The sequence below is a fragment of the Brienomyrus brachyistius genome, chromosome 1 (assembly GCF_023856365.1).
Source record: "Brienomyrus brachyistius isolate T26 chromosome 1, BBRACH_0.4, whole genome shotgun sequence".
Taxonomy (NCBI): Eukaryota; Metazoa; Chordata; class Actinopteri; order Osteoglossiformes; family Mormyridae; genus Brienomyrus; species Brienomyrus brachyistius.
This window is the reverse complement of record NC_064533.1, coordinates 26,797,415-26,810,431: the sequence shown is the minus strand read 5'-3', so window position 1 is coordinate 26,810,431 and position 13,017 is coordinate 26,797,415. Positions and strand designations below refer to the sequence as shown.

The 13,017-nt window shown below is 47.6% G+C and overlaps 1 protein-coding gene and 1 long non-coding RNA gene across 18 annotated transcripts in view; one reads left to right on the top strand and one right to left on the bottom strand.

Moving 5' to 3' along the window:
* The first annotated feature begins 473 nt into the window (after window positions 1–473).
* Window positions 474–13,017, top strand: part of scrib (scribble planar cell polarity protein) — a 77,444-nt gene continuing 64,900 nt past the window's right edge. For 9 of the 17 annotated variants that reach the window (XM_049005695.1, XM_049005831.1, XM_049005833.1 and 6 more), the window contains exon 1: window positions 475–1,785. In XM_049005695.1, the coding sequence (XP_048861652.1) occupies window positions 1,627–1,785 (159 nt within the window). In that variant the 5' untranslated portion in view covers window positions 475–1,626. Of the gene's footprint in view, window positions 1,786–13,017 lie in introns of all 17 variants that reach the window. The other 8 variants (XR_007390927.1, XR_007390874.1, XM_049005687.1 and 5 more) reach the window with 2 other exon arrangements.
* LOC125730785 (uncharacterized) lies at window positions 1,747–3,957 on the bottom strand. Its single transcript, XR_007391081.1, has 3 exons — window positions 3,691–3,957; window positions 3,413–3,555; window positions 1,747–2,738 (listed from the first exon to the last, which is right to left on the bottom strand). It is a non-coding gene; the product is annotated as an uncharacterized LOC125730785 (long non-coding RNA).

Genomic DNA, 13,017 nt, shown 5'->3' with positions numbered 1-13,017 from the left:
AACATGGGTTACTCGTTAGCTGCTCTTCTGTACATGTACTACAAAGCCTGAAGATGATCTTTGCTTTGCTCATTGAGGGCTATGGTGCTGACTTGTTCTCATCTGCTACCCCTAACATAGTCTTGCGTGCTTTTGTGGTACCAGTATTGGTCTACCGAGAGAATCAAACCCAGTGGTGTAACTTGGGGGGGGGGGGGGGGCAATCCTAAGATTGTATACTCCCTGTTTGTGCGTGTCACCTGTTACCTAGAAGAGTAACTAGGATGAGTGAGTTTGTGTTTTTTTTTTTTTTTTTTTTTTAGTCTAAGTATTGTCAGCGTAGGTTTCTGGACCTTCTGGGGAAGTAACGTCTTGTTTTCTGACCGTAACACCTATACCCAGCAGGGTGTGCCACCGCACCGTGGGTGGGATATGCAACAGCCTGCAAATGGCCTCCGAAGCTTTAGGGGTCGCTGTCGTTTGGCCGGCCGCTTTATAGCGTATGCAGGGGGGCGGTTAAAAGGAAAGTAATAGTCCACAGCGACGAGGCGGTGCTGGTAAGCGGCGGCAGACCCCCTCCTCCTTTAGTTGTTTGCTGTGCGCCCCTGGGTGCGAACACTGGAAAATCCCTCCCCAGCTGAGCGGAAAGTAGGCGCCTCACGTCGGCTGCTCGCTGCCTGCATGAGGAAGAGACCTGCAGGGCGGTACGAGCTTTTCCCGGGAAGCAGACGAGCGGAGAGGCAGGCACAGCTGGCTGGTCCCTTTGGTCCCGGCCTGGCGCTAAGAGAGGAGCGAGACTCCATTTGGACGGGATTTTGCTTTTAATCCATTGATTTCTACCCCCAGCTCGCGGATTGAAAGGGCGCTTGTATCGTATCGGCCCCCGAGCCTGCTGTGTAGATAGTGCCTGCTGTGTACCGAGCCCAGCGACGGAAAGTCCGGGCTGGCCACCGGCACCAGCGCCGAGCCGTGAACGGGGCATGGCTGCGGGTTACGGTGAATGGGGGATCGTCCGCCGCAGTCTCTGCCTTACATCTCCCTGAGGAGCGGGGCGATTGAACAAGTCATCTAGGCGACCTTACAAAGGAAAGCGGTTTTTAATAAGTCATTTTATTATAATTGAATGGAACTTCCAGCTACCCGGACAAGCCACCAGCTTCAAAAGTAGAGCTCTGTTCATATTTTAACGATTCTTTTAAAGTTATTTAGCTCGTTTCTTTTAATGTACTAACTTAGTTACTTGCACAGAACAAAAAAAAAAAAACAGAAGAAACGTGGGGGGAGTGAAAAAAAATCACTGTTTTTATTTAATGTGACATAGCTGTGAGAACTGCCTTTTGATGGATTGCAGTATTGCAAAGGAAAGCTTAGATGAAAACCAGAGCTGCTGAAGACAACCGGGAATATTGCTTTTTACACACTTTCTATTTTTCCCTGGATTAATCTTCCTTTTTGAGAATTGTTCTACCCGTTGGATTTTGTGCGGTTTCCACATTTTTCTCCTGTATCGTTGTTTGTGGATATTGTGTTATCGCCCATCTGCCCCTCCATTTCCCCCCCTCCCCATCACCCCTACCTGCCCCCACCCGGTCACCCTGTCCGATGCGGAGTACCTGAGCGGCCCCAGCGCCCTTCGCCCTGCCGGACATGCTGAAGTGCATCCCGCTGTGGCGCTGTAACCGCCACGTAGAGTCGGTGGACAAGCGACACTGCTCCCTGCAGACGGTCCCCGAGGAGATATTCCGCTATAGCCGCAGCCTGGAGGAGTTGCTGCTCGATGCCAACCAGCTCCGGGAGCTGCCCAAGGTAAGCCAGCGCAAGCAGGGAGCCGTCCCGTGCCATCTACCGGAGCGACTTTATCCAAGGGGTGGGGGAAACTGTGGTTAAATGTTTATTTTTATGCAAAATATTAAGCTATCAAAATAATTAAGATTTAAAAGCAGTGTCATTTTTGGAGAAACGTTAATCACGTCCTTAATAAATGCCTGATCTACCCTAGTTAGTTCTAGATACTCGTTAAAAAAAAAAAAAAAAACGAAATGGCACGATAAAACCTGAAGGTGCGGAGACTGTTGGGTTGTGGGATTGTGTGGTGTGATGGGTCGCTGGAGCTTGGGGCACCCAGCAATACAAAGGATCAAATTATAGATGGAGAGGGGGAAGTAAGTGCTGAGCAAAGACCACCCACTCCATTTTATTATTGTTGCAGTTTTCAAACCGAAAATACCAACACCTTCATTCGATTAGTCCGCCTTGACACTTTGTGTTTTCCCACAGCTTATAATATTCGCTTTCCTGCGTCTTGTATTAACTGGGTCCGTTTGCTTATTTCCGAAAAACTGTCTCCATGAGAGAATGCGATCTTATCACGTATAGGACTATTTCATTTAATTTCCCAGATCGTAACATTTTCGTGAAGGGGGGGTCTCCGTCAAAAGGGGTCGATGCATTCCTTCTTTAAATGCATGCATTGGACGCGTTGCCCAACCGGCTTTAAAACCGGCGATTTGAATTGAAACTGTAGCACATAGTAGTATCAGTGGTGAACCCAGCGGAAAACTGCCAACAGTGAAGACGCATGAGATCGTTTCATCCCGTAGAGAAGGGCGACAGCAAAGCGTCCTTTTGTTGTTTACTTTCGGGGGGGGGGGGGCTCCCCCGGACGGAGCGTCTTTGTCCCGGTCCCCTGCATGCGGTTGTACAGAGACCATGAAGCGAGGTCGTTTGCCACTGCCCTGGCGATCCCTTACGTCTGCCGGCTAGAAAAATAAATAAATAAAATAAACAGATTGGGGTACTTTAGATGATGCTGTTGTGCCTTTCTGGGATTAGGCATAGGAATTTGCGTTTGTACAAAGTGTGCAGCGTTTGTCCTCTGCCTTTTTTTGTCTCCTGCTCCCCCTCCCCTTCGCGTACGACTTGGCCGCTATCAGCCGGTTCTGCCAGCGCTGACACAACGCGCTGTTTTACCGGTGCACAGACGCGCGCTTGTTTTATATTAAATCCCCCGCCCCGGCGGCTGGACGGTGTGCACCGGTAAGATGTAAAACCGGTTCCTCCCCAGCTTCTGGCGTTTTCACTAGACTCGACAGACCGCCACTTGCCAGCCGTCGGGCCGTGAGGCCGTCCCCTACGTTGTCCAGACGCTGAGTGATATAATTTGATATAACCTAAGATATTTTTCTCTAAAGTTATGTTGTTACCTTCCGTTAAAATGTCATTGAAAAACATGTTATTTCATTTCATCCTTGTCTGTTAACCTATAGACAAGGGCATCCATATTTCATATTTGTTTGAATTTGCGCCTTAATTTCTCCTTTAAAACCATATACTTCCTACTTTCCCCTCATCTTTTGTTGTTATAGTTCATTTCTTCTCTGTTTATTTTGGTTTATTTTCATGGCATCCTGTTTTATTCTTTATTTTAACAAACCTTGCCAGGAGATGACTCCAATACGCAGCGCTTCCTAAAATCAGACGCCGTCTGGTAGCCTCATGAGTGATGCCGCGTTTCCACCCCAGCTTCTGACGCTTCGCGAATTTTCCTGGTTATCCGATTGTGTGCCGCAGTCAGAGCTGGATTGGTTGACAAAGAAAGAAATTCTTTTTTCTTCCGTACAAAAAGATATCTAGAGTGACATTTCTGGACAGAGAAGTCATAAGTTGAATCAAGCGTTTTGGGCCAGTTTTTGCTCCCGTGGATGTGCTTACCGACTGGTACCTGGACGAGATGAACATGAGCTCTTGTCGTGTCTTTCTGTGCCAATCTTATGGAAGAGACTGCAGCCGCGAGGCCTCCCCTAACGTGTCAGCTGGCACTCGTTAATTTCCCTTCTCATGGGCCTCATGTTTCTGGAGGAACCTGTGGGTTTTTCACCGAAGTCTGTCACTGCACATTGCATTATACTGCATGTAAGTCAGCTGACTGTCGTTTCCAGCAAAAACGGGGCACTAATTAAGACGTATGTCAGAACCTGTAGTAGGCCAGACTTCTGCTTGAAAGGATAACATTTGCGATTTGCGTAATCTGAGCTCAGCCAGAATATATTGTGACTTGGGTGGGGGTGGTTGACAGAATGTCAGATAGATGACACGGGCACTGGGCCATTACCAAAGACGGCCGGGTAGCTGGACTCCCCGCTGGTGTCTCAAAGCTCTCCAATCCCTGTTGCTCCTCCTCAAACATTCATTTCGATAACAGTATATCTCGGGTGATGGCATTAAGCTGGGTCTTCTTGGCGGTTCATGTGTTCTGCTGGTGCCTCAACGCTAACTCAAGGTCTCCTGTCCCTCACTTTATATGTTTCGGTGGCTTGTGCACCTGGGGTCTGCGCTGTGTGAATTGCACCATGCAATGTGAGCAGAGCCTTGCTGGTGAGATGTACATCAGAGTGCTGCATTATAGCCTTTGCTTTATTTAGAACTTAGGAAATCGCTGTTTTTGGTTTTGCTTCAGTTGCGGATTCACTTTGAACTCTAGCACCTCGCACCTCTCATCTCCAGACGTCCTTCAGACCTTTTGAAACGGTGGAAAAATGGTAGATTCGGTAGGATCACACCTTCCAGGTTGTAGGTTTGAATCCCGCTCTTGACTCTGCTTGTGGAGTTTGCAGTCCAGAAAACATGGGGCTGGGTGAAGTGGTGTGTTGTTGTGCTGCAGATGACTGCCAGGGTGTCTCCTGACTCGTACCCCGTGCTTCCTGGCAAAGGCTCCAGGCTCTCTGTGCCCAGATACTGGATAAGTGGCGTGTCAGATGGTTGGATGGTTCGGACTGTTTCCAGTCGTTGGAACCCTATTGCTCAGGCAGTTGACAGCTTTCAACAAAGAGATGACCAGCAGAACATTGCAACCTCTCAGAGTACAGACTGAGAGCGCATGTTCCGGAGTTATGGTGAAAAATAAAGGCATAACAATGCCCCCCTTGTAATCATGAAATAAGTAGTTCTTGTCAAGAGGCCAGTGTTCCAGCGGCTGCTTGTTTACAGAGGAACTCTGCAGAGATACAGCTCTGTTCCTGTTGTAAGGGCACCAGTTAATCTGTGCTGTTCCTCATCGTTCCGTTAGAGCAACCGTTGAGTAATTTTCCACAGGCCAAAAGCCTGGTTGTGTTGGTAACAGAAACAAGCTGTTCCAGGGTTTAATTAAAACGCCGGTCCGAAATGCGGATTTGTTCTTGAACCTAACGGGACCTCCTCAGAGGCCTGGAGAAGGTTGTTTTTCAGGTTGAAATTAATTGCATAGTAAGTGTATGCCCTATGATTGCTTACAGGGCGGTCTCCTGCATTTAAAGGGTTTTACTGCTTCCGGAAACTGCCGTGGGGGACCTTTTTTTTTCTCCCTTTGTGGTGGTGTATGTTTATATCCTCTGACAGTCCCTTTTGAAGCCATGACAGGTTACAGTGCTGCTCATCCGCAGCACGTGCTGCACCTTTCCTGCTGCTCTGTGTATCGGATGTCCCTGCCTGTGCTCCCTTTCCTTCAGGGTATATCCAAGCACCTTCTAGTGTTCCAGGCCATAATCCAGAGTCACTCCCCCCCCCCCCCCCCCCCCCCCAAGTTTCTCAACCCAGTCCTCTGGGACCCCCAGACAGAAAACACTCTTGCTCCCTCCCAGAAGACCTCAACCAAACAAACATGAAGAAACCAAATGTTGAAGAGCACCGAATACCCGGTTTAGCTGTGCTGGGAGTGGCAAAAATGTGGACTGTCTGGGGATACCTGAGGACTGGGTTGAGAAACACTCAGTTGGAATAAAAGGGCAGGGGGTAACCTTTTTAGCCCCTCAAAGGTTAATGCCCCCCCGGAAATGCCAGCAAAATTAGTTCCTTAGCATTGAGTGAATTGTGAGTATGATGCCGGCGATGTGCAGCTGAGTCTTTTGGTGTGTTCGCACATTCCTTGGGAATCATGTGATTGTAGAGAATTCCTCTCCCCTGAATTGAAGAAAGTCCTGTACTCTTACTCACCCAGCCCAGCACTGAGTCTCCCATTCCTAAGGTCCACGTGTAACAGGAAAAAGGGTATTAAGTCACCCATTTGGTTAATATTTTACATTGTTAGTTTGTTGCGCAGGATCTGTAGTTACACCTCCCAGTTTCTCAGTGGAGGTTATGATCTTTTCTCAAGCCTTGTGTGGAATGCACACTTTGACACATCAGTTGAAATGTATGAAATAATCCTGTCTTGTATCTTTTTTTAATTACCTCTGTGACTCTGTACCTGTGACAGGAAGGTCGCCCGCTTGAGTTTGGACCTAATAGAAATAGTCACATTTCTATTGGGCCCTTGAGCAAGACCCTTAACCCCCTTCTTCAAATGATCCAGGCATGCCGGATAAGTGGCCTGTTCCCGTGCTTGGACTGCGCGAATTGCAAATGAATGATCATTTCTCTCTCCTATAGCTGTGCAGACTGGGTTCATAGCTTTAAATATCAGTCATGTTCTTTATCCAGGCCTCCAGGAGAATGTGGTTCTGTGTTGTTTAACTGCTCAACACTGTAAAATGTATTTTTTCCCCCCTTATTAGGATATTAGCCTAATAATGACAGACAGCAGTAGGATGGCCATGCCTTGCATGTCTGTCTGTGTGGGTTGTTTTAATGCTGGAGATCCATCACCTGGCTAAACACACCCACCTGGTCCTTTAATACAGGCTTGTAAACCGTAACTGGTGCCCTGTTGCCTTGTAAGGTTGGGCGTGGCATTTGTGTTTGTCAGCCCCCGTTATCTTAAGTCGCTTTCACTGCAACACGCCGTCCCTGGCAGGCTGAGTGTGTCAGCCTTTGGGGGGGGCTGTTTTCCAGGTGTGGGTCACTGAAGACTTTCATCAGGGTGGGATCTGCGGCAGGATTTGTTGTTTTCTGGTGACGTTATCGTACACTGAATTTAGAGAGTATGAGAGAGAGTGACATGTAGAATGTGTTATGAATGGCCCATTTTAATCATTAGTCATAATGCTTTATTGTAATACCAAACAATGACACGCATTTTAAAAACTCACTATTTTTTAACAGACCTGATGAGTAGGGACCTCACTTTCATGTGCATGACCGGTTTAATAACGCAAGTCAAATACTCATATGTTTGCTCATTATAAATGAGTCGTGACGCATCTTTTATCTAAAGTAGCGACTATACTTGGTCATGATTTGTTAATGATTTATGCTTCAGTTGTAACTTAGTAATAGAGTCATTACTAAGTATTGGTGGCCCCTCGAGTAAAGATTTACCAGTTACTTTTTTATTCAGTTTTCCAATTTTAATATCTTTCAACAAAAGCAAGCATCACCCCTTGGTGTTCCAGATTTCTTTACAGGCAAATTTTATTAATATTCTAGAGCTTAGCCGTCTTGCTTACTGTCACTGGCACCTATGAGTCCAGCACAGTGCAGTTATTAATCGATACGTGTCTCACACACGTTTTTGCGAGATGCAGCAAAAGTCCATGTGTTTTTTTTTTTCCCCCCCCCCTCCATGTCCCTTCCGGGACTCCACTGAAAAATTGAGGGTGAAATTGGCCAATATTTTAGCTGAAGGTTAGAAAGTCATTGCATTTCACTGGATAATTTCTCTGTGATTTGTGAAAGGAATATCAATAAGGTGTAGGTTGGGAGAAGGAATAAGAGAGATCCTTTGTTGCGTTTGTGGGCAGTTTAGAAATAATGGGTTGAATCTGAAGCATTTCTACACTTTTCTCCAACCAATGTGCTAACGTGCCTGGAAATACTTTTAGTCAAATGAGTGATCTCTTGCGCTGCTCCTTCCCCAGACAGTCTGTGCTGGATGAGTGGATGGAAGCTGTCTGGAAGTGCATATTATGCAAAGGATTCTCCTCTCCTCTCTCTCGTCAGCCCATTCGGTTTGTTTCGTTACTTCCTGTGTTTACGGGGAAGCGGAATGGAGCCGCAGTGTTTCCCATGCGGGCCGGCCAGCTAATTGCAGCTCGCCTTCCCTCACGCCTGTCCGGTTCAGCTAGTACCCCTTCTGACCGGGGCAGGGGGTACCCTCGGAGAAGCTTGGCGCTGTGGGTTTGGCAGTGTGGGGGGTGGGGTGGTACAGTGCCGGCCTGTTGCTGGACACACTCTCACGTCGGAGGGGGATTGTTACCCCATAGCTCTGGGCATCTCACATTGCTTAGAAGCTCCGGCTCACGGTCATTAATTTAGTCATTTGACTGGTGCATGATACATTTATTACTGCTGTCTTTCATGGGAGGTTGTACCTCCTGTCCTGCCACCATGATCCTTGTTTGTGCATCGCTGCTCTTTAAAGGTCCGTCTAATCAGTTGTTTGGTTTGTTCTTTGTTTGTTTTATGCTTGTTTGTTTGGTTCAGGTCTGTTGGGAGGGAGCAAGGAGGATTGTCAGGGGTTCCCTGAGGATTAGGCTGGTTACACCATCACAAATTCCGGCGTCCCCCTTACTGTGGTCTTCCTAGAGCCCCTCTGGAAATCCGAGGATTTGCTGAATTGAAAATAGTCCTCACATCCTGATTTCTCTCTTAAAACGCTCCATCCGCATGGTGACCCTGCCTGCATTGAATGACGCGGGTTGAGTTCACTGGCGTGGATGGGGGAGGGAGGAGGAATGTCACCTCACCCGCTCTCTTGAACCTGCTCTTCTGCCAGAGGCTGTTTCATGAAGCTGAGCTATCTGCCTCCCCCCCACCCCATATCGTCAATACTTTGGTTTGCCTGTGGTCTGAGATGCTGCCAGTTTCCCACGCCAGTCAGCCCGGCCCAGACTTCCAGGGATATGGGGGGGGGGGACACAGGAGCTCTGACCACAGGCTGCCCTGCTTTGCCTGAGCTCTTTAAAGCCAGTGAGGCATGTGGTGTTTCAAATCTGGCTCTTGGTTCCGCATGTCTGGTATCTTTTCTCTAAAAAGAACGAGGATGTAGGTGCATTTCCTGAGATCGGTGCCCTTGTGCCATCGTGCCGCTGTGTTTACATGTCAACCAGTGGCTGGGATCCGGCCGCACCTGCCTGTGCCCGTCTGTGCTCACAACACTCTGATTTGTCACGTGGCTCGTTGGCTCAAGAACAGAATGCATTCTGCATGTGACGTCCGACCCAAACTTATCAGCCAGTACTTAGACCTTGAACACTAATAAAATATGTCGTACCAGATCTAAAGACACAACTGTTACAATAATGGACATGATTACATTAGAAGATCGGCTATTGTATGTTTGACGCCAGTTTGACCACGAGTCAAAAACGTTCAGCAAGATGGAGCACATAGGACTTTAGATCCAGATGTTTTAAAGCTTGGGTGACTGCACGGTTTGGGGTTCTGTGAGGGGGGGCAAGTTTGCTATATGTGCATCTGCACGTGTGTCCTGTGTCCAGAGCCTTCTCATGTACAGGAAGACAAAATGATGGGTACGGCAGAATGACCTGCTGTTTTCTGCTCTGGGGTGTGGCTACACTGTCTGCCCTGTTCCTGTATGCTGCGGCCAGGTGGGGGTAAGATCCTCACACTCGCTTAGAAGTGCCCTTCACTGCACTCGGGGGTCGGGTGTGAATGGCATCGGGGCTCAGGGCATCCCCAGAAGGGCAGTGTCACACCCTCCACATTGCTCTCCTTTCATACTCCCTTCATACCCATGGTGCTTAGGCTCGGAGATGATCGGGTTCTGTTTGGACGTAGGTTTATGAATGGTCATAAAAGACCAGTGAAGCCCAGCAGTTTGTTTCTCTTGTCATATGAAGTGTCCCCCGCATGCCTGCATTAGAACGGCTGCATGTCTTTGGTCAGCAGATCTGGCTCCTGTCCAGGAGGCTTTCGACATAGCTCCATCGATGGGTCGGGTCGAGTCTTTGCAAGCAGCCAATGGGAGTATGAGGGGGTTGGCGGTGTGCTGTGATATGGGAGTAACAGCGGGGCGGGGTGGGGGGTGGTTGGTGAATGTGAGCCTGTGTTTGTGTGTCGGCAGTGGGCGGCGGGTATGTGTTGATAAGAATTGCTGATATCTGACTTTCTAGCAGTGCTTGTAATTGGACCTGTTGATTACAAAAGTACGTCATTTCCATGAAGTGTTGCTGTTGTCTTGGTGAGCCGGATGCCTCGTGTGAGTCGGCCCAGTTCTCTCCTTCGTTATATGGCTGCCTGGGAGATAGTGTGCCACTGGAGGAGCCGAACGTAGCCTCCCCATCGCATGTGGGACCCCCACCCCTGTGAGAGCCCTGCGTACCCACCTCTCCCCTGCCTCACATGCATGAACCCTCTGCGAGTGGCTCTAGTGAAGCGATGTCTCTGATTAGCTGGGAAAGTTTGCCTGTAAGTTTTTGTTTACAGTCTCTCAGTCAGTCGTGACATGAGCCCCCTGAGAGCAGAGGCCTCGCCGGCGGCGTTCTGCCTGTGACACTGCGATAATGGGGGTGTCTTCTGAGCTCTGCGCCAGCCATCGCCTTTGAGGGAAAAGACTGACTCTCCATTTTGATTTTGTAGATTTTTTTTTTCCTTTGCAGTCTGCTTCTTATGCCCCATCAACATTTAAATCCATTAAAGTCTTCCCCAAATCTTTTTTAGTTTCAATTACCATTTGTGTCTTAATGGAGACTTTACTCAGGATTTCTATAGGCCTTGGGTACTTAGAGCTATCAAATAACCACCCTGTCAGCGAAATCTACCAAGGATGACCCCAAACCCCCTGACTAATTTTATCGGGGGCAGTTGACCTTGACTTGTAACTTTTGGAATTTGGACCTTGGGGGAAAATAATTCAGTGCCCCTGCTTTAGGCTGTCTGTCTGCATCTGTTTTTTTTGTAATTGCCGATGGCCTGTAGGTTATCCTCTGAACCACCTTGGGCAGCAGCCGAGGCCTGCGGTTTGTCCCACAGCCTCACCTTTGGGACTCGGGCCTCAGCCCATGTTCCGTCTCATCGATCTCTGTCCAGCTCCTTTTTGTTGAGAAAATTATCCCATTTTTCCAGCACGGAAGCTTTTTGCGTTTCTGTTCAAAACGTAACAGTGTCTTGCTTGCCATACCTGAGAAAATAGCTTGTGTTTGTACAACATGCTATGTTGTTTTACTGCATGGCATTCTTTCCTCTCAATGACATCTCAACATACTTCTGATGATACTCTGTGTCTCATTGGCATGTTGAATCAAAAGGCATGTCTGATGTTAAGCTTCCCGGGGGACAATTTGTCTTGGGTCCCAAACCACTGCATTCCATAACATGCATTGCATTCAACAGAATCTCACCATACAATATACACAACATACTTCATACATTCATACTTATACGCATACTGACTATAAAACAACCTGTAAATAGATCCACTAATAATAAACAATAAATTGAAAAATTAAGACCTAACATACTGTAATTTGTTCTTATTTAGCATCTTAATGACAGATGGAATTAATGTTCTTGTATCTATTCACTCCACAATCTGTCAGGTTGCTATAAGAACAGAGAGGGGTCACAGTGCCGGGTTTACCTTTGGAGTCATTGTCTGAGCATTTTTAGATTTTGCTCTTTGTTCTCTCCTAACATTAGTTGATTGCACGCAACAATAAAGGTAGTCTGCTCAGGTGAGGTGGGCATTAAAGCAGTGGGTGGGATTATTGAGCTGTAAGTCACAGGCAGGTCTGCTTTTGTTGGTACCACTGGTTGGTTTTGATCTCGTAATGAATAATTTCACATGACGTCATACTGTTTTGGTGCGATACAGACAGGTTATGAAACAGTTGTTATGTCTGACTTTTTAGTCTCGAACCAAATCCAGCACTAAACAGGATTCATTATTTACATAGAGCTTCCTTCTCCGGAGATTTAGACAAGGCGATGTTGGCGCTCCCCAGTGACCTCTGTGCAGGAAATGTAGATCAGCCTTATTCACCGCAATTGCGGGCCCAGGTCCCCGCAGTCTTTCCATTCATTAATGCCATGCCTTTTGCCGCAGTCACTCTTCCTGTGAAAGAGCACGTGGGGAGGTTCAGGGCTCTTTGAATCCTACCAGTTATGTTGCTGTTAAGCCACCAAGTGTCTCTTTAAGTGGAAAACGCTTTTTGGCTTCCCACAACATTTTGACATTTGGCTAGTTCTGATTACAACTAGCGCTTAGAGTTATCCGTCGTTCGGTCCACCGTGTTCGACTCTAAATCGTTAACCTAACCAGATTCAAAACGGCAGGCAGCTGGGTCTGTTCAGGAGCAAGAGCATAAAAATGTGCAAAGCGCTTCACGGCATCCTGGCATGCGCTTCTAGGTCTAGCGTGTCTACACTCTTTGCCATGTGTTACAGGATATCTTAATCCATCAACTGCCACTGTGGCCACATCACTTGTGAGTGGATGTTGTTCTCCTTGACCTTCCGATGAACCCACTCATCCCGTTTCCCTGCCCGCCCACACTTTGCCCTTCCTGTTGGGCTGGTGGAGATCTGGCTCAGCCGTATTTGTGCTGTGAGGTCCTGCATGGCTGGGTTGCCCCTTGTGCCAATCAGTTTGGTCTGCTCTGTCCCACTGAGTTCTTTTGCCCCAGTGTCCTTCAGGAGTCTTTTCCATTGCCAGCCATTTGTTTTGCATGGTTGGCACATGCAAGCAGCAGTAGAGTATCCTACTGGTGGGTGGTAGAAATGGAAATGAGGTGTTGAGACTTGGTTAAGGGCAGAGGGCTCATGGGGGAGAGGGTTATGCCAATAGAAAAGTACGTCATCGTACAAAGTAGCCTCTTGTGTGCTAAACTTCATGTCCAGGACTTCCGTGAGGCCAGGCTGAGGCAGCCTTGAATTATAGATTATTTCTGTGGTGCCTGCAGAAGTCAAGAAGGGGTCCAGACGGAGTTTTGTGGTCCATTTATTAACGGATGGATCAGGGTCCCTTTACGAGCAGAAGAAACTGTCACTTTATTAGAAGAATGTCTGTAAGAGGGCAGGAACTTTTCTCCTTTTGGGGTGTCAGGCTGTATGATGTCACATTGCAATGTGCAAAATTTCCTCAAGTAACACTGATATTTACAAAACAAAAAAGATTACATTTCCTGAAATAAAGTTCTACTGGGCTATAGTTACTTATGGAGTGTG